The sequence below is a fragment of the Corylus avellana genome, chromosome ca7 (assembly GCF_901000735.1).
Source record: "Corylus avellana chromosome ca7, CavTom2PMs-1.0".
NCBI lineage: Eukaryota > Viridiplantae > Streptophyta > Magnoliopsida > Fagales > Betulaceae > Corylus > Corylus avellana.
The window spans coordinates 2,195,493-2,213,835 of NC_081547.1; the positions used below are offsets into that span (position 1 = coordinate 2,195,493).

The 18,343-nt window shown below is 35.7% G+C and overlaps 4 protein-coding genes across 12 annotated transcripts; 2 read left to right on the forward strand and 2 right to left on the reverse strand.

The window, feature by feature from the left end:
• Window positions 1-1,187: 1,187 nt before the first annotated feature.
• Window positions 1,188-6,002, reverse strand: LOC132186820 (protein FAR-RED IMPAIRED RESPONSE 1-like). 6 transcript variants are annotated; one of them, XM_059600905.1, is made up of 6 exons: window positions 5,909-6,002; window positions 5,688-5,733; window positions 3,375-5,520; window positions 3,147-3,260; window positions 2,134-3,057; window positions 1,188-1,639 (listed from the first exon to the last, which is right to left on the reverse strand). In XM_059600905.1, exons 1-3 carry the CDS (start codon window positions 5,927-5,929, stop codon window positions 4,316-4,318), a joined length of 1,272 nt encoding a protein of 423 aa, XP_059456888.1. In that variant the 5' UTR covers window positions 5,930-6,002; the 3' UTR covers window positions 1,188-1,639; window positions 2,134-3,057; window positions 3,147-3,260; window positions 3,375-4,315. The 6 variants fall into 6 exon arrangements, with proteins under 6 accessions (XP_059456888.1, XP_059456889.1, XP_059456885.1 ...); XM_059600906.1 differs by having other exon boundaries at window positions 2,134-2,543; window positions 2,664-3,260; XM_059600903.1 differs by having other exon boundaries at window positions 1,189-1,639; window positions 2,134-2,808; window positions 2,974-3,260.
• LOC132186821 (G-box-binding factor 1-like) lies at window positions 5,689-8,788 on the reverse strand. Its single transcript, XM_059600908.1, has 9 exons — window positions 8,583-8,788; window positions 7,271-7,362; window positions 7,129-7,173; window positions 6,927-7,016; window positions 6,746-6,835; window positions 6,605-6,632; window positions 6,418-6,463; window positions 6,200-6,248; window positions 5,689-6,117 (listed from the first exon to the last, which is right to left on the reverse strand). Exons 2-9 carry the CDS (start codon window positions 7,343-7,345, stop codon window positions 6,031-6,033), a joined length of 510 nt encoding a protein of 169 aa, XP_059456891.1. The 5' UTR covers window positions 7,346-7,362; window positions 8,583-8,788; the 3' UTR covers window positions 5,689-6,030.
• A 1,380-nt stretch (window positions 8,789-10,168) lies between these two features.
• Window positions 10,169-14,225, forward strand: LOC132188229 (dolichol-phosphate mannose synthase subunit 3-like). 4 transcript variants are annotated; one of them, XM_059602640.1, is made up of 4 exons: window positions 10,169-10,203; window positions 12,635-12,758; window positions 12,880-12,987; window positions 13,926-14,225. In XM_059602640.1, the coding sequence occupies exons 2-4, from the start codon at window positions 12,657-12,659 to the stop codon at window positions 13,983-13,985; spliced, it is 270 nt and encodes an 89-aa protein (XP_059458623.1). In that variant the 5' UTR covers window positions 10,169-10,203; window positions 12,635-12,656; the 3' UTR covers window positions 13,986-14,225. The 4 variants fall into 4 exon arrangements, 3 of the variants coding, with proteins under 3 accessions (XP_059458623.1, XP_059458624.1, XP_059458622.1); XM_059602641.1 differs by lacking the exon at window positions 10,169-10,203 and adding an exon at window positions 10,297-10,367; XM_059602639.1 differs by lacking the exon at window positions 10,169-10,203 and adding an exon at window positions 10,393-10,876.
• Window positions 14,226-15,243: 1,018 nt separating this feature from the next.
• LOC132188205 (mitogen-activated protein kinase kinase kinase 20-like) lies at window positions 15,244-17,787 on the forward strand. Its single transcript, XM_059602614.1, has one exon. It carries the CDS (start codon window positions 15,987-15,989, stop codon window positions 17,151-17,153), a length of 1,167 nt encoding a protein of 388 aa, XP_059458597.1. The 5' UTR covers window positions 15,244-15,986; the 3' UTR covers window positions 17,154-17,787.
• Window positions 17,788-18,343: the final 556 nt, after the last annotated feature.

An 18,343-nucleotide genomic window follows, 5' to 3' on the forward strand; every position in this document is an offset into this window, starting at 1 on the left:
TGATTTTACGTGTTTTAAGACTCATTTACCACACTTATGTCATATTATTTGATTAGTGTGTTTCAAGTGATTTACATTTTTTTTTGTAAGTGGTTGACATTAAAACCACTTAAAACATGTCATGTCAACAGATATAAAATAGATGTGAAAAAAAGTATTATTTGAAGAAAAAAAATTTTACTTAAAACACACCACATCAATTAATATGAAATGACTTACAAAAAAAAAAAAACTAATATGAAATGAGTGTGACAAATAGATGTGGAGAGTAAGTAGCATTACTTAGCCACTTAAAACACGTCATGTCAACTAGTATGAAATATGTGTGAAGAGTAACTAGTCATTCTCAGTCGACCCGCCTCACCTAAGAGGCAAAAAAGTTGTCGTGCAATGATGCCAATAACTATCAACGAGTAAGCTTCAAAATTTGAAATCCTAGTTTGTTCAAATTGTTACGAGAGGGCTTACTAAAAAAATTAAAAAAAAAATTAATATGAAATGAGTGTGACAAATAGATGTGGAGAGTAAGTAGCATTATTCAGCCACTTAAAACACGTCTTGTCAACTAATATGGAATAGGTGTGAAGAGTAACTAGCCATTCTCAGTCGACCCGTCTCACCTAAGAGGCCAAAAAGTTGTGCAATGACACCAATGACTATTAACGATCCGTCAGGCAACGAGTAAGCTTCAAAATTTGAAATCCTAGTTTGTTCAAATTGTTACGAGAGAGCTAATATAGAGCTCGTATGCTAAAACATTATAGTATGAGCAACTCAAAAGTTACTTGAACAAGTGAGGTCCATACTAGCTCTTTCATATTTGCTATCTAGATAGTTAATAATTTAGACAACAAAATTTATAGGAACCCAAATTCCATTGAAACGCTACACAAGCAATGTACCATCTCCAGATTGGCCTATTACCTTCTACCTTCAAGCAACTGCGCTCTTCAGCCGTTGCCGGAAAGTCTCAAAGATGGCACATCCTTGGAAGCCAAAAATTATAGAAACTTGTATAGCATTTTTTCTTCATTCACCAGGGATTCACCAGGGACCAAAAAAAAAATAAAGGAAAAAAAGTAAAGAAAAATACTTCTTGTATCTACCTTTGTGTATTTCCTATTTGACATGTGAGTTTCCATAGCATTTGAGGCGTGTATTCTCATTTATGTTTTAATGTTCATCATTATTTTTAATTATCACTAAAGCAATTTGAGATGGAAGAGAAGCATACAAATAATGAAGATTGCGATGAAAAATCTAGGTACCTACAACTCCATGAAATAAGAAAGCTAGAAAAACAAAAAGCATCGGCTGGCTGAAATTAAATCTAAACGACATAAGTTTTGGGGTAACGATACGGTTGAGTACTAGTGTTGGAGGAACCCTCACAAAATTCTTCTAAAGCGGCTGCAGCACGAAAGAAACCTTGGTGTTCCAAGGTTTCATAATCACCAACTTTAACAGAGAGAGACTAAGGAGTAACAATTCTTGCTATGAGCGCAAGGTCTTCAAACATTTGCTTTCAATAACAATTGTCATGGGTGATTTATCGTTCTCTTCAAGCCAGCCAGAGATCTATTGCTCTACGGCTGCAAGTGTAACCGTCCGCAGCGACACAAGGGTCATCCATCACATCCTGTAACAAAAATAAATAACATACCAGTGCTAAATTATTGCCAGGGGACTTTTCATGAAGTATTCAAATATAATCAAAACTATACAATGGTCTAAACGAAGCAAGAACCCAACCCCCACCCCCCCCCCACAAAAAAAAAAAAAAAAGAGTATCAATCCCAATTTAAAATTGAAGGAACTGGAAAAATAAAACTCCTAAAATTGTTTTATTTTTTTTCCTTCTGGAAGGGAGGATCATACACACCCTGCTGGACATTCAATTAAGACGTTGTATAGCCACTGCATGAATGTGTCTTTTGAGATATACATGTATCTACTATTTCTTAAACTACCCCCCTACTTTCTTCCACCTATGAGGTTACTCCCAGATTTGGAGCCAAAAAGGGAGTAATAATCTACATAAATGGCTACTCTTAAGTTCACCAAAGCAATAGCATATTTGATTCCTCAAACAGCAACCATAAATATTGCCAATAGAAGATTACACAGGTATACCTTAAGAATTGGGCAAATGGAGTGGTTAGGAGGCGAGGGTTAAAATCTGGAAGCTGAATCTCGAGCCGTCACCAACCATTTCAATCTTTCCAGGAGAAAGTACTTTCTTCTAAATCAGGCATGTCTCTACGCCAAAATGAAGTCTGGAAGCTGACTTAAGTACTTTGCACGATGACAGCTTGCCTCAGCATCCAAATTCCAAAGTCATATGGCATCAGTCCTTGCAGCTCCAAGACTAGAAAAGGTTATCATAGACAGACTTACCATCACTAGTCCAGCTTCACCATTAATTAATGCCTATTTCTATCAAAATTTTGAAGGCATTGTTGCTAGACTAAGTTATCCCACTAAATTACAAGATCAAGAGAACAAATTTAAGACATGCACATTTTATACTCAATGCTTCACACCTACAAAACAAAACACAAAGCCACCTCAGCTTGGGTCTGGAGCTATTCCAAGAAATTGCATATGAAGTTTTCTGAAAATCACTGTAAAAACCATACACTTTCCAACTGTCCAACACTTACAAAAACCATACACCAATATCAGCCAACTACAGACACAAAATCTTGTAACATCTACTAAAAGCACTAGCTCAAAATAAAAGAGCCTCCATACAAACAAACTAGCCAGCTCAATCACTTAGTAGTCAAAGAGGCTGAAACCCATATCCTGCAGCAAAACAAATTTGTAAGTTAGCAAAATAAACAAACATGTCTAAGTTATAAAAAACTACAAAAAGAAAAGGAGGAATAGCAAGGACATAACAATGTAATTTGCCGTTAGTACGAGAGAAAAAAAGAGAATCAATCTAGGTTCTTATAAGCAAAACATTACATAAACAATAGCGCCACCACCAGCAGGTACTGATGTCAACTTTTCTCTCTCAGCTGCAATCAACTCTGTGATTTCTTGAGAACCCTACTAGAATTTAATACTTTTGACTCTTACAAATATATAAATCAACAACAACAAAACATTCCATCAAGCCCACTAATTGTTTTGTATACCTGAGTAATTGCATTATCTTGAGTTCCAATTATATAACCACGTTGAGTATCAGTTACCGAAGGCAATGGAGTTTCACTTGTGTTCACTTCACTTTCTTGCATTGCTTGGCAGGTCTTCAATTAAAAAAATGTACCAAATGTGTTATAATATGCATGAAAAAGTCAAAATGTGCACATGTTTTTATTAAGCAAAATTAAACACAAGTAAAGGAAAGAAAAATAAGCAACCTTATTTTTTCTTCTCTTATGTTTGGCATTGTGGTCACTTGATTGTTTCTTTTTTGCTTGTAATCTCTTCACCATTTTTTCTACTGTAGGCACCTTTCTTTTTAAAGGTGACCTCCATTTACTCCAAACCACAACAGTACTAAACACCTTATTACTTTTTACTGCCACACCATCAATGGCTTCATTACATATAGAAGATGCACTTGGAAGGTGATGGGAAGGTGGACTAGGTTCACACCTTAAGCCATAGTATTTCACCTTTAACATATCTAGATGATGCATGACATCCATGTAATGGTCCTCGCTTGTTGCTGTGATCAATGCTACTTCAAAAATATTTTTCATCATGCGGCCATATCTTTGTGCATCAAGGTTGCTACTCAAATCATCATATTTTGTTCGCTTCAAGTCCTTCCTCCATCGGTCAAGAATATATTTTGTTGGTAACAATCTAACTTTCCTTAGGTTTAATACGATAAGGGCATGCTTACACAAGATTCCTCTAAATTCAAACAACCCACAATTGCATTTCACTTCATATTCATCTTCATTGAAGTAAACACAGAATCTTAATTCCTTTATGCAGTCATCAACTTTTACCTCATCAGACACTTGATAGGTAGAAATTGCACCTTCACATTTAAGACGAGAGCAATCACAATACATCAAGCACCTAAACTCTTCCTGAACTTCTTTGAACTTTGCATTGGTGTAAACATCTTGATATTTCTTCTCAATAGGGTAATGGGATATACATGGAATGGTGCTATTAAAAGAATCAAAATCATATGTTTTCTCGTCCAAAACCTTTCTCCTCAAAACATGATCAAATTGGTCAAAAAATTCCTTCAATGTGCTCCTTGAATGCACATAACTATCAAAAAATTCATTCATACTTTCACTTCTTTGTGTAGTACTCATTCCGGCCCAAAATGTATCTTTCACATATGTTGGGCACCATATAACCCACACAACCATGCATTATCCTGAAGATCATAACTCTCAAGTAGACTTTGCCAACTCTCATTGAATCTAGCACACGTTTGAGAATCATATATACAAGTTTCTATGGCATTCTTCAAGCCACAGGTGTATTGAGCATGTGATCCAAGCCTTTCAGGGACTTTTCTCATAATGTGCCACAAACAGAATCTATGACGGGCTCCAAGAAAAACTCTTGCAATTGCACTTTTCATAGCCTTATCTTGATTTGTTATAATTGCATTTATAGCTTGACCGTTCATGCATTTCAACCATGTTTCAAACAACCAAACAAATGTCTCTGTATCTTCACTTGATAGTAATCCCGCCCCCAAAAGTATTGACTGGCCATGATGATTCACTCCCACAAAATAAGCAAATGGCATTTCGTACATATTAGCCAAGTACGTCATGTCAAATGTAATTACATCCCCAAAATACTCATACGCTGCCCTACTCCGTACATCAATCCAAAACACATTTCTTAACCTAGATTCATCATCCAAATCCATCACAGTGTAAAAGCCATCATTCATTTCTCGTATTCTACTGAAATAGTCATGAAGCACTCCAGCACCTCCTTTGCAAAGCCGAAGATGTCTTACCTTGTCAATAAAGTTCCGACAATCTTTCTCTACAAACGGAAGATTCTCATACCCCTCAACTTTAGCAACGAGAGAGTTGGGGTTCCTCCTCATACCTTCTTCAGCACTATCATTTTGTTCAAGCTTTCTTTTCCCAATACAAGCTAACTTCCTATTGTATCGAAAAGATCTAGCTTTGCCTGGGCTTAAAGCATGATTATGGTCAACCTCAACAGTAGTCAAAAACCACGCTCCATCAACTAACCGCGCATTGATCTTGGCCTTACACCCTGTTTTCTTTGTTGGATTTGACTTACCAATATTACTTGCCTTGGCTTTTGTCTTGCCATAATGAGCACAAGCAAGGGTGAGGTATTTTACACTTCCACATGGTTTATTTTTACTTCCTTTACGTATCACCCCAAAACCTGCTCGCTGAGCATACCGCTCATAATATAAGAAAAGTTCTTGTTCGGAGCTAAACCTCATTCCGTTCTTGGGTTCTTTAACATTTTGATCAAATTGTATGTCATTGTCATTCTTGTCATCCAACTCCAAATCACATACAGTTTCATTTTCATCTATATCAAAAAGAAGAAAACAAAGTTTAGAGGAACCGATCACAAATGCTACAACTGTGAATATAACATTCACCAACCGACATTCAACAAATATTGAGTAGAATCTACTAATGAGAAAGAAACTCCATGATATTAAAGGAAAAGGAAGAGAATAAAAGATAACTAACCAATTTGAGGGACAACTTTGAGGATCGAAGCATCATCATTTGGAATCTATGTAAGCAAAGAATCATTGGGTTCATAACTTGCACCTTGGCCACTATTTACACATAATATATTTTAACTTTTGAAGCATCATATAGATACTTTGCATTTGTAGTAACACATAATTTACATTGAGAATTGAATGGGAAACGAGAACTTGAGGGGAAACCTTTAAGGCTCATACCCGCATACACTGATCAGGCATTACGCCTTTAGATCTAGTTGATGAGGCACCAAATGGATTTTGTCTCACTTTTGTAGCTCCAACACTACTAGTGGATGCATTCCACAAGTTCATTCCAATATTCAAATTAGTTTCAGGTATAAAGACAGGCTTCTCAAGTACTGAAGTTTCAGTAATGGCCCCAACAATGTTACTTTGTGCATTGACTCCTGAGGAAATTATAGAGAGTGCAAAATTATCACAACCAAAGTAACGTGCAAGAACTGTTTAGGTTGAAGATGAAAAATATACCATCTGCAAGCCTTTGGTGAAAACTTCCCTTCTTACTTCCAGCAAAATCCTACTTTGTTTGGCACGTTTTCATAAAACGAAAAAAAAAAATACATCATATCAATGGGCCAATGAAATGCCAACACCATAAATATTTCAATAATTAGGGCATAGGCATACATAAACCAGCCAACATGGTCAAGTGAGAAAGCAAACCTATGGATATTGATATAATGTACCTCATTATTCTTATCGCTTGATGTACCCTCAGCACCACTTTTAGCACTATTAACAAGAAGGGAAGATAAAATAGGGAGAAGCAAATTTCTGATCAAAATGTTGTAATGATTATAAATAAATAAAATTATAAAATAAAATAAAATAAAAATAAAAATAACTTTATTTAACCCACTAAGGTTGCTGAACCTTTGTGAAGCGCCATCATTTTCTGAACCTGAAGCATTTCACAACAATGGTGTGCTTGTGTCACTTGTGTAGGCATGTGTTTGTATTGTAAAAAAAAACTAGTGTAAGGAAAAAAAAAAAAAAAAAAGTGACTAGGATTACTGTGGTCATATTAGGATGAGCATAAACTCCCCATGGACGATACAAACCAGGGTATGGAATTGGCGTCCCATACGGTGGGATCAACGGATGCTGAAAATTTGCCAACAAGAAAGAAAATAAGAATATTGTATCCTGTAGAGAATGTATGCCTCTACATGATCCAAAAAAGGGATATATTCACCTGGCTTCCCCATATATAGGGGTGGGGAGTTGGAGAAGCAATTGTTGAGGGGAAAAATGGAGGTGGCATAGCTCTAGGACCATAATAAGCCTAAACAGGAAGCTCATCTATAAGCTGCAAAAGTTGATTATCTGTATATTCAAACTAATCTCTATAAAGTCAAAAAGCAATTAAAAAAAACAAACATATTCTCATGACAAACCTGCATAGAGCTTGACCAATCAGGATAAGGTGTTGTTGGTATTTCCTATAAATACAAATGAGAATGCATTACAAAAAAAAGGAAAAAAAGAAAAAAGAAAAAAAGAAAAAGAAAATGTGGGTTAAGAGGAAGGCGAGGATACCTGAACTGAAGAAGCAGGTTTGGAAGGCTTAGGAGGGGTATGCTCTCTTCCCCTGTCCCCATCGAGTTGTTTCATAAAATCCACTTCAAGTTCTACAGTTTATGACTAGAGCTCTTTTATCCGCAATAATATCTATGAAGCGCATGAACACCATATTGAATTACTAACAAACAAGTTGGAACAGGCCAATATTCTATCCAATGATCATATACCGTTCTTAAAGAAAAGCTAACCACCACAAGCATACAAAACTAAGTGCAACACAACTCAATCTAATCCAATAGTAACAATCTATTTGTACACAAACGTATATGGGGCCTGTGGCAACAGAACGTGTAAGTACTAAGAACAAAATTATTTCAAAGTTAATCCAAGGTGCAGATGATGAAGAAGTGGTCCTGCAAATTAAAAGTCATATAGGAGACAAATAAAAGTCTGCATATAGGACATCGCTATCATTTGACCATCCATTACTAGTTTAACGTGGAGATGCGTGACCCAATTGATGATGAAATGCTAGATTTTCAACTTCTTCTTTTTTGAGGCTTTTAGAATAAAGTTTGAAGTGTACTCTTAGAGGCACAGTGCCACCTCCATGTTGCAGTTTACAACAGTTTCGTTATCATTCATTGTAAATACACTACTAATTGCTGACTTTGTAAAAAAATGGTTCTCTTGAACTACGGTGTTTAGTCACCATTGCTAAGTTCACCTCAGGACAAGCAAGGTCGTGAGCAGGGCCCAACCTTAAGGTCCGGTACACTCTTCAGTCTTCAACAACAGACAAGCACCTCAGAACACAGGCTCATTTAAGTTGGAATGAATGGTTGGTGGTAATAGCCCAAGTGAATTACTGACCCCTCAAGGCTCGCCCCTTGAGTAATCGAACCAATCCAGCAATATTAGGCGGCAAAAATGGTCCAGTTTTGTTAGGACACATTGCTCAGTTGCATCATATCTTGTTTTACTCCACTTCTCTCTTTTTTTTCTTTTTTTCTTTTTTTCCTTTTTTCTTTTTTAGGAGGGGGGTTAGGACTTGCAGACTTACTTACGGCACCGAAAGCGGGCCAAATAATCACCGATAGAAGAATCCAGTTTGACAAAACTTTGCCCACAACCCAAATATCAACACAGCCTACAGAAATCGACCCCATCTGGACATAGATCAACAAACCCACAGAAATCCACACAACCCAACTCAACCCACTTCAGTCACACAAGAATTACACAATGAAACAGTATATCTCATCAGGAATAGAAACACATCAGATTTTGAAGAGCAAACTCATAGGCGTCCTCGTCGGCGGCGTACCTGGAGGTGTACGATGGTTGTGGCTCGAGAATGAGAGCGCTGGAGCTTGAAATTTGGGCGAACGAGCGGCGGAGTCGCACGTCAGCTCTCCGGCCTCGTGGTGTGAAGGGTGGCCTGAGAATGGTGGAGGAGGCGTTGCACAGGGAGGAAGTTTAGGTATGGGTGGGGAAGGGAAATTTTTGGTGGGAAATTTGGGGGGAAGGGTGTTTTCGCGCAAACGAATTTTGGATGCTGTGTCACCCGTGATGGACCTACCACGTCAGCCGTGGTGTGAACGTATTTCTGATTGAGACACAGCGAAATTCTCAAACGGACTATCCCTCCTAGCAACCATTTACGTGACACATTCTTGTCTCTATTTTTTAAGGGGTAATTAATTATAAATGATAAATATTTATAAAATAATATCCACAAACATTTAACATTTCCCAATTTTAAATATTAAACTCTTATTTTATTGGGCCAATCAATTTTTTTTTTTTTTAATAAAGATGGATTCAACAATGGCCAATTGAATAATGTTGTACCTTCTTTTTTTTAACATGTCTGCATAGAGGGAGAAAAAAATTTGAACTAATGACTTGCGCTTCATAATGCATTATTCCTAATTGATTGAATTATCCATTTGATACAATACTGTTGTACTTAGATGGAAGTATGATGCGAGTTTAACAATTAGTATTATGAGGCATGTTACACATCATTCTTTTAACTATTTTTTAACGATCTCTTTTTGCAAATTCAATAGATCTATCACTTAATTTGAAAACTTATACGTGTCTCATACAAATTTAATTGTAAATTCACTAAATCACTGTATGAAAAATAGTTGAAAGATGGTTGAGATAATTATTTTTATTATTTATTGAAATCTAAATACTCATTTCTCAATTTATTCTCGTCTCATTGAGTTGATATGGTAATGTATATGAGATATTGATTTTTTATTTTTATTTTTTTAAGAAATGTTATTTAGTATTTTGATTTTCCTATCATTCTCTCATTCTTCATTTTCAAAATAATTTGTGAACTTACACCTTCACTTATGTAGGTCCAATAAATTCAATGGATGAGAGAATGATGGAAGAATATTAAATGTAATTCTTTATTTTTCTTTTTTCAATAAGAGTTGAGTTGAGTTTAGATGCATTTGGTATTATAATTTTATAGGCAAAATATGTAATTTTAAACAAAATTATAAAAAATTGATTATTTTAGTTTGTGTTTTTAAAAATTAGACTGTATTTTTTTAAAAATGCACAATTTTAAAGAAATTTTTCAATTTTGCCAAACATGTCAAACAACATTTTTAAAAATCAAAAACACTTTAAAATCGTTATTTTTATATCACTTTTTTTTTTTTAATGAAAAATGTTTAGTGTTGTTCTAGTGTTTTCTCAACTATAATGTGGCTTTTAAAATCACCAATAAATTAAAAATTAATAATAATTTAATAGTAATTTTAAAAATTACATCACAGTTGAGAGAACATTAGGAAAATACCAAACTTTTTTAATTTTTTTAGCGTTAAAAAAATAAAAAAAATAAAAAAAAATAATCTTCCATTGGGAATGCTCTGAGAAGGTTGCAACGAATCTCATTTTGTTGCTGCGCTATTAAGGTCACAACACTTTTCTCATTCACTTTGTTTCCCATAATTTCGTTCAATTTACTCTCTTTTTCTCTATCAATCTATCTATCTCTATCTCTCTGTTTGGTTTCTGAGAAATCTGTCGTTGGTTTAGAAAATGTGAGGAAAAAACTGGGTTTCTGCAAATCCAAGAGGTTTGCGTTTAATTTTTGGATTTGACCTGTTTTAAGATCTGTGGGGTTTGACGATCTCCAGAGCCATCATTGTTTGTGTCTTATGAGTTTGTTGGTGTTTCTTTGTATGGGTTTCTTAGATTAAGTTTGGAGTTGTCTGCTTCGAGTGAGTAGCTTCTGTTTGGTTGCTGAGAAAAAAAGTGGGAAGTAAAAGGACAGAAGAATTTTTTTTTTAGTCTACAAGCTCAGTTTATTTGGTTCCACATAAACGAATCTGTTTCTTTTTATATTTCATTTTCCCAATTAATGAAGTAAGCTGGTGAGTAAGGTGTTCTTTTGTGGCCAGAAGAGCAGAATAAAATGTTTGTTCTTTGTCGAATGCGGGAAAAAAAAAATCTGATTGAATTGGTTTTTTAATTTTGACAAAACCCATTGTTGTTTTAATGGAATAGGGTTTTAAATAGGTCATTATCAAAGGTTGATGACCTCTCTACGACTAGAACATCATCTTCTATCTTTGGATCCTTCAGGTTCTTACGAATTTCTTGAACTTCATTTAACTTAATCCACACTTTCACTGGCATCACTCGAATATTTTCCATGCTTAACTTAACATGTTGAAAATTCATTTTAGAAGAACTTGCAAAATGTTATATTGCTGTGTGTTTGAGTTATTGCTATATACTTTATTTACCAATTGCATTGATTAAGCAGCTTAGATTGAAGGAATGGGTGATTCCACTTGAAACTACCGGATGATGTTGGGACATTGCGCAAGGGCTTTGAGTTCCATTTCACTCTCACGTTATACTGGGACAATGAAATAACTTATATGATCCATCCCTTCTGATGGCAGGATGTGTTAGACTTTTTTCAGTATTTTGTTGCTTATTAAATATTTTCAGGTCATGCATCAATGCATGCTTTACTATACATGTAGGCTGTAGTTTACTGAAAGCTTAACTATGCAGATAGGTTATCCTAAAATCTGGAGGATAGACGAGTTTTAGTTAAGAATGGTGGTCTCTGGATATCAAAGTTCTTTAACAAACATATATAAGTTCCTCAAGGGAATTTTTTAGGAAAAACAAACAAGAGAGAGCAAAAAATAAGAGACAAAAAGGAATGTTTTCCATGGTTAATTTAACACGTTCAAAATTCACGATAGAAGAACTTGCCAAATGTTATAGTGCTGTGTGTTTGAGTTATTGCTATATACTTTATTTACCAATTGCATTGATTAGGCCGCTTAGATTGAAGGAATGAGTGATTCCACATGAAACTGCCAGATGATGTTGGGACATTGCGCAAGGGCTTTGAGTTCCATTTCACTCTCACGTTATACTGGGACAATGAAATAACTTATATGATCCATCCCTTCTGATGGCAAGATGTGATAGATTTTTTTCAGTATTTTGTTGCTTATTAAATATTTTCAGGTCATGCATCAATGCATGCTTTACTATACATGTAGGCTGTAGTTGACTGAAAGCTTAACTAGGCAGATAGGTTATCCTAAAATCTGGAGGATAGACGTGTTTTAGTTAAGAATGGTGGTCTCTAGATATCAAAGTTCTTTAACAAACATATATAAGTTCCTCAAGGGAATTTTTTAGAAAAAACAAACAAGAGAGCAAAAAATAAGAGACAAAAAGGAATGTTTTCCATGGTTAATTTAACGCGTTGAAAATTCATGATAGAAGAACTTGCAAAATGTTATAGTGCTGTGTGTTTGAGTTATTGCTATATACTTTATTTACCAATTGCATTGATTAGGCCACTTAGATTGAAGGAATGAGTGATTCCACTTGAAACTGCCAGATGATGTTGGGACATTGCGCAAGGGCTTTGAGTTCTATTTCACTCTCACGTTATAATGGGACAGTGAAATAACTTCTATGATCCATCCCTTCTGATGGCAGGATGTGATAGACTTTTCAGTGTTTTGTTGCTAAATAAATATTTTCAGGTATGCATCAGTGCATGTTTTACTGTACATTTAAGCTAATACTTTACAGCAAGTTTAACTGTGCAGGTAGCTTATTCTAAAATTTGGAGTATACATTTGTTTTTAGTTAAGAATGGTGCTGTCTGGATATTAAAATTTCTTTAACAAACATATATAAGTTCCTCAAGGGCAAAAGATGAGAAAAGGGGAATGGTAATATCTGTTATATACTTGTCTTAGGTATTTCTTGTCAAGCAATATCTGCTCTTAACCATCAGAGCTGTTGCCTCAACTATATGTTTTTGCTCTGATAGTATTTTGATTTTTGTGTTGTTTCCAGACCTCAGCTTTATCATAGATCAATGAAGCACATTGTAAAGATTATGACATTGCTGGTTGGCATCTCTGCCCTATGGTTTGGCCTCTTGATGACATCTATGGTTCCAAGTAGCCATACCTTGTTAGTGAGTTAATTTTCAGAAGTTTTTTTATTTTTTATTTTTTATTTTTTTTTATTAATCTGTTTAATATAATTTCTCCAATGTAGACAATGCTCAAGGTGCCCTGTTTCCATCTTCTTCCCAGCTACCTATCTATTTTATCACGTGTCTTGGATGCTATGGCCTATTAATGGTTGGAGTTGGTTTGATGCGGTTTCCAACTTGTCCTCAAGAAGCATTGCTTTTGCAGCAGGTATTTTTTCTTTTCTGTTTTTCCTCGTTCGCTTAACACTGCCATATCATATATTGGGCATTTTGGTAGCATTGTTGTTATGCAGATTCCTCAGAAATCTGCATTCTTTTCTTTTAGTTGTAGATATGTTGAAGATGAGATTTCCACTTGTAAGTGTTGGGTGTTCTCACAACATTTGAACAACTACCCTGGCAACCATTTGTTGCATTCTTATTAAACACATTCCAAACAGAGGACGTTTCTATCTATACAAAGTCTTTATCAAGGATTTCTTTGTTTATCAACTTTACTGCTAGCATATGGTTAGAGTTTTTCCCTTTTGTTTTTATACAATACATGCATAGCAGCTTTAAAGTTGCTTCTGATATCGTCCAAACATGACACATACCATAATGGTAATCTCAAATTTGGTTCCAACACATATACCAGGATGCAAATTGTGAAGTAGCTGGTGGATGAACCTTTAATAGTATTTGCTGTGGGAGTGCTCATCTGATGAGAAACGCAAGCGTTTATTTGAAGAATTTGTATCAGTTCATCATGTTTATCACAAATTTGAAATTACTGACTGTTAGATGCATATGATTTGAGTTTTTTTTTTTTCCTTTGGTGATAACCAGCAGCCTAAAAATGAGCATATTATGATTCTGGTAGGCAGTCTCATCTGTGTGCAGGTCTTTTGGAATTATGATGATATTTTTGCATTGCTATCCTTTTAAACGTAATTTGTTGATTAAATAAATATAATGTCCCTTAACTAAACTTTCAGTTATTATTCATTATAAAAAATAAAATAAAAATAAATAAAAAATCATTATTGTTGTTATTATTATCATCATTATGATCAATCATCACCAGTTTATTTTGTATATCCTTGAATCAAGATCATACTTGTTATCATGCCTTTCAGAGTCGTAATTGTAATGTTTCTTTTGTAGGACATCATTGAGGCCAAGGATTATTTGAAGCAAAGAGGGGTTGACGTGTGTTCTGAATGATTTGAGGATCCTTGAACAAATTTATGCATTTTTACTAATTGCTTATCAAGTGACCTCTTGTCTCAAATCAAAATCTGTGGTCTTCTCCTTGGGTCTCCTCCTTTCCTGGGTTTAAACCCTAATGATAAGAAAAATAATAGATCATTTTTAAACATTTCTTTTTCAATGCTCTTAAAGTGAATCAAAGATGATGTAAATCCTCGATCTCTAATAAAAGTATGATTTGGCTTTGAATCTCAAGCAAGTGTTATGAAAATAAATGTATAAATTTTTTATTGTGATCTAAACCAAACGGTATCTACAATTAACTTCGTAATAAACTGTTAAAAGCTTCTGTACTCCTTCGGTAGTCATTAATCTCCCAAATTTGACTAAAAGCTTTCCATGCAACAAGTCTAAGCTCAAGCCACAAAAAGAAGATTTTTTTTTATAAAAAAAAGGTCAAAATGAAATTTGGGTTTTTGAATTGTGTGTTAAATATTAATTTTGTCCACACAAATATATTGTTTCTATTTAAACTTTAAAGTTTTTAAAATGTTTTATAAATAATGTAACTATGGATCTCATGGAGAATCCTGACTTAAGATGAACTCTAGCGGCATGCTTAACACATACGAGTCAAATGGGAAATGGTGTTTTCAGTGGCAGACGGGTGAGTAACGCATAAGAACTTACCTTTGGGAAGAGAATAATGCTTGGAAACGACTGTTAACATATTATTGGCTGAGAACATAAAATCATGTATCAACTAAGCCCCTTCGAGGACCTACTTAATAATAAAAAATATATCAACTAAGCCTCATTGGAAAGATGAATCCCACATAAATACCATGAAATAGGTCAATTAAATTGAAAATTTATCTGTAGTACTAATAAAATAACTCTTGGGTAGTTCTTGGTCATCAATTTAGGTAAATCCATATTCCCCAAAAGACCTTATTTATTACAAGCAAAAAAAAAAAAAAAAGACCTTAATTATTAGCAAACCTTGTAAATAAAAGAATTAACTTTATAAGGTTATTGTAATATTTCATACTACTGATGTGTCAGTCCAATTAACCTTTTGATCAATTATTATTAACAAAAAATAATAATTATATATTAACAAGGTAGACATCAACTCGGTATCTAGTTCATAGTAAGCAAGGTTTAGTATATGATGACGTAATAAAAGAGGCAAAAATCCGTAAATAAAAAGATATATAAACAGCTGTAGCTTGGGAAGTTGGTTTCAAAATAAGAATTCGACCGTTGAAACCCTAACCATTCTGCTTTCCCGTTCTCTCTACATTCTACTCATTAACCCTAACTCCTGCAAATATTGCGATCAAACAAACTCTAGGTATTCTTGTCAGAAAACCCAGAGAGAAACCTTAGAGATACTCTACTTCCCGATTCCCCCTTCGGATTTTTCATTTGCCCTAAGTCTCGGAAATATTCAGACAATCGTGAATTATCGGCATTCTTTGTGAGCAATTCCATAGAGAATTGAAAAGAAAGGCGGGGGAGATAGCCTGATTGGTTCTGAAACCCTAAAGTTACTTTACTTTCCAAGTCCCCCTTCAGATTTTCCATTAGCCCTAAGTTTTTGAAATATTGAGATCAACCAAGAATTTTGGGTATTCTTTGCGAGCAGAGCCTGAAAAAAGAAAAGGAGAAATGAAAAGAAAGGCGGGGGAGATAGCCTGATTGGTTCTGAAACCCTAAAGTTACTTTACTTTCCAAGTCCCCCTTCAGATTTTCCATTAGCCCTAAGTTTTTGAAATATTGAGATCAACCAAGAATTTTGGGTATTCTTTGCGAGCAGAGCCTGAAAAAAGAAAAGGAGAAATGAAAAGAAAGGCGGGGGAGATAGCCTGATTGGTTCTGAAACCCTAAAGTTACTTTACTTTCCAAGTCCCCCTTCAGATTTTCCATTAGCCCTAAGTTTTTGAAATATTGAGATCAACCAAGAATTTTGGGTATTCTTTGCGAGCAGAGCCTGAAAAAAGAAAAGGAGAAATGAAAAGAAAGGCAGAGGAGAGGCGGTGTGGTCATGGAGAAAGTTGGGTGAGAGGGCCTATGATCGGTAAAGGAAGTTTTGGGTCCGTGTTTCTTGCCACTTTGAAGAAACCCAGGTCACGGTTCTCTTGTTTCCCTTCGGCCATGGCTGTGAAATCTGCAGAGGTATCTGTTTCGGCTTCGCTTCAGAAGGAGAAAGAGGTTCTCGACAACGTCAAAGGTTGCCCTTATGTGATTGGCTGCTTTGGGGAAGAGATTACGACCCAAGATAACAGTGAGATGGTTTACAATTTGTTATTGGAGTATGCTTCTGGAGGAACCCTAGCTGATTTAATCGAGAAATCTGATGGTTGTGGGTTGCCCGAATCCGATGTTAAGCGCTACACCAAATCGATTCTCAAAGGGCTTCGTCACATTCATGACTGCGGTTATGTGCACTGCGATCTAAAGCCTGAGAATGTTCTACTTGTTCCCACTATTAATTCTAGTGGTAATTTTGTGGCAAAGATCGGGGATTTTGGGCTGGCGAAGAGGTCAGCACAGAGTAAGAAGAGGAGGTTCGACTTGGACCTTTACTTGAGAGGCACTCCGCTATATTTGGCCCCTGAAACAGTGATTGAGAGGGTACAGGAGCCTTCCTCTGATATTTGGGCTCTGGGATGTGTTGTGTGTAAGATGCTTACTGGAAAATCCCCTTGGGATAGGGTGGAAGAGTTGAACACACAGGATCTTTTACGTATGATTGGTGATGGGCGTGAACTGCCTAAAATTCCGAGTGACATTTCTGATGAAGCGAGGGGTTTCTTGAAGGCATGTCTTGTGAGGAAACGCATGTTCAGATTCACGGCTGAGATGCTAATGGATCATACATTTCTGGCCAGTGTAGGCGAGCATGATGATGAAGTAAAGGATAAAGGACTACTGGATGTTCAGGATGAAGAACTAGTGGCTGCTCCTAGTTTTTCATGGTCCGAGACTGATTCTGAGTTTAGTGGTTGTTCTTTTTCGGGTGATTGGAGCTTGTATTCTGATGATGCTTCAGCCTTTTCTTCTTGGCCAGAAGAAGATGAGGATTCAGAAGTGCAATTCATTGAGAGCTCTGGCAAAAAAGTCTCTCTTGTGGGTCCTTTGAACTGCCTGGCTTCAACCATACCTATTGGAGCTTAGCAGTGACTATAGGAGATTGTTGGAGCTCAGATCTGGAAGTGCAATCCTTTGGTAGCTCAGATTCTGAGTTTAGTGGTTGTTCTTTTTCGGGTGATTGGAGCTTGTATTCTGATGATGCTTCAGCCTTTTCTTCTTGGCCAGAAGAAGATGAGGATTCAGAAGTGCAATTCATTGAGAGCTCTGGCAAAAAAGTCTCTCTTGTGGGTCCTTTGAACTGTCTGGCTTCAGCCATACCTAAGCCTATTGGAGCTTAGCAGTGACTATAGGAGATTGTTGGAGCTCAGATCTGGAAGTGCATTTCTTTGGTAGCTCAGATAAAAGAGGGTCTCTTGTAGGCTCTTTGAACTGCCTCGCTTCAACAATGTTTATTGGAGCTTAGTGGTGACTAGTCAATACGTATGAACTTTTCAATTGTACATTTTATATGATATTTCTAGCTAGCTAGTTATACTAACATTTGGAAAGTAACAATTCCAACAACTGTACATTGCATGTTCTGTCTTGCAATATTTTTTTGTACCATCTCTGCCGTGACTGGCTATATTGGTAGATTAGGAGCTCCCTTTACTAGAGGGTTACTATGGATCAACTTAACATGTTGAAAATTTATGACAAAGACATGCAAAATTTTATAGTGCTCTGTGTTTGGGTTATTGCTATATAGTTTAATTTACCAATTGCATTGAGTGAGCTGCTTAGATTGAAGGAATTGGTGATTCCACTTGAAACTGCCATATGATGTTGAGATATTGCGCAACGCTCTGAGTTCCATTTCACTATCACATTATACTGAGACAATGAAATAACTGTCTATGATCTATCCCTTCTTATGGCAAGCATATGGTTGTCTTTTTATGCCAAACTACATGTCTGTTTCTATCCAAATATAGTTCACATATTGAAGAGAATTTGTCAGTTTACTCCCATCAAGTGCTAAACTAGATTCAATCTGTTGCTTTCTTTGATAAAAAGTGTCTTGTTGGTGACACCAAGAGCTATATTCTTCTAAGCATTAATTAGAAATAATGAGATCAATGACCGATTCTCTTGGTTCACTCTAGCCTCAATGTAAATGAAGTTTAATATGCATTCTTGTATTGATTAGCGTGGTTTATTTAAGTGGAATGCGTTTTCTTCAAAATGATTGCTCATACTCCGTGCACAGCCAATAGATTTGTCATGTAGCTTAT

Bases quoted from the DNA above. Each gene is read 5' to 3' on its own strand.
- LOC132186820 (XM_059600905.1), bottom strand. From the start codon at position 5,929: ATGCCTGATCAGTGTATGCGG. The intron at 5,734-5,908 runs GTATGAGCCTTA...TTGCTTACATAG, and splicing joins TGCCTGATCAGTGTATGCGG to ATTCCAAATGATGATGCTTC. The intron at 5,521-5,687 runs GTTAGTTATCTT...TTTTTGATATAG, and splicing joins CAAAGTTGTCCCTCAAATTG to ATGAAAATGAAACTGTATGT.
- LOC132186821 (XM_059600908.1), bottom strand. From the start codon at position 7,345: ATGAAACAACTCGATGGGGACAGGGGAAGAGAGCATACCCCTCCTAAG. The intron at 7,017-7,128 runs GTTTGTCATGAG...CTTCCTGTTTAG, and splicing joins ATTGGTCAAGCTCTATGCAG to GCTTATTATGGTCCTAGAGC. The intron at 6,633-6,745 runs GTAATCCTAGTC...GAAATGCTTCAG, and splicing joins CTCATCCTAATATGACCACA to GTTCAGAAAATGATGGCGCT.
- LOC132188229 (XM_059602640.1), top strand. From the start codon at position 12,657: ATGAAGCACATTGTAAAGATTATGACATTGCTGGTTGGCATCTCTGCC. The intron at 12,759-12,879 runs GTGAGTTAATTT...TCTTCTTCCCAG, and splicing joins CAAGTAGCCATACCTTGTTA to CTACCTATCTATTTTATCAC. The intron at 12,988-13,925 runs GTATTTTTTCTT...TTTCTTTTGTAG, and splicing joins AAGCATTGCTTTTGCAGCAG to GACATCATTGAGGCCAAGGA.
- LOC132188205 (XM_059602614.1), top strand. From the start codon at position 15,987: ATGAAAAGAAAGGCAGAGGAGAGGCGGTGTGGTCATGGAGAAAGTTGG.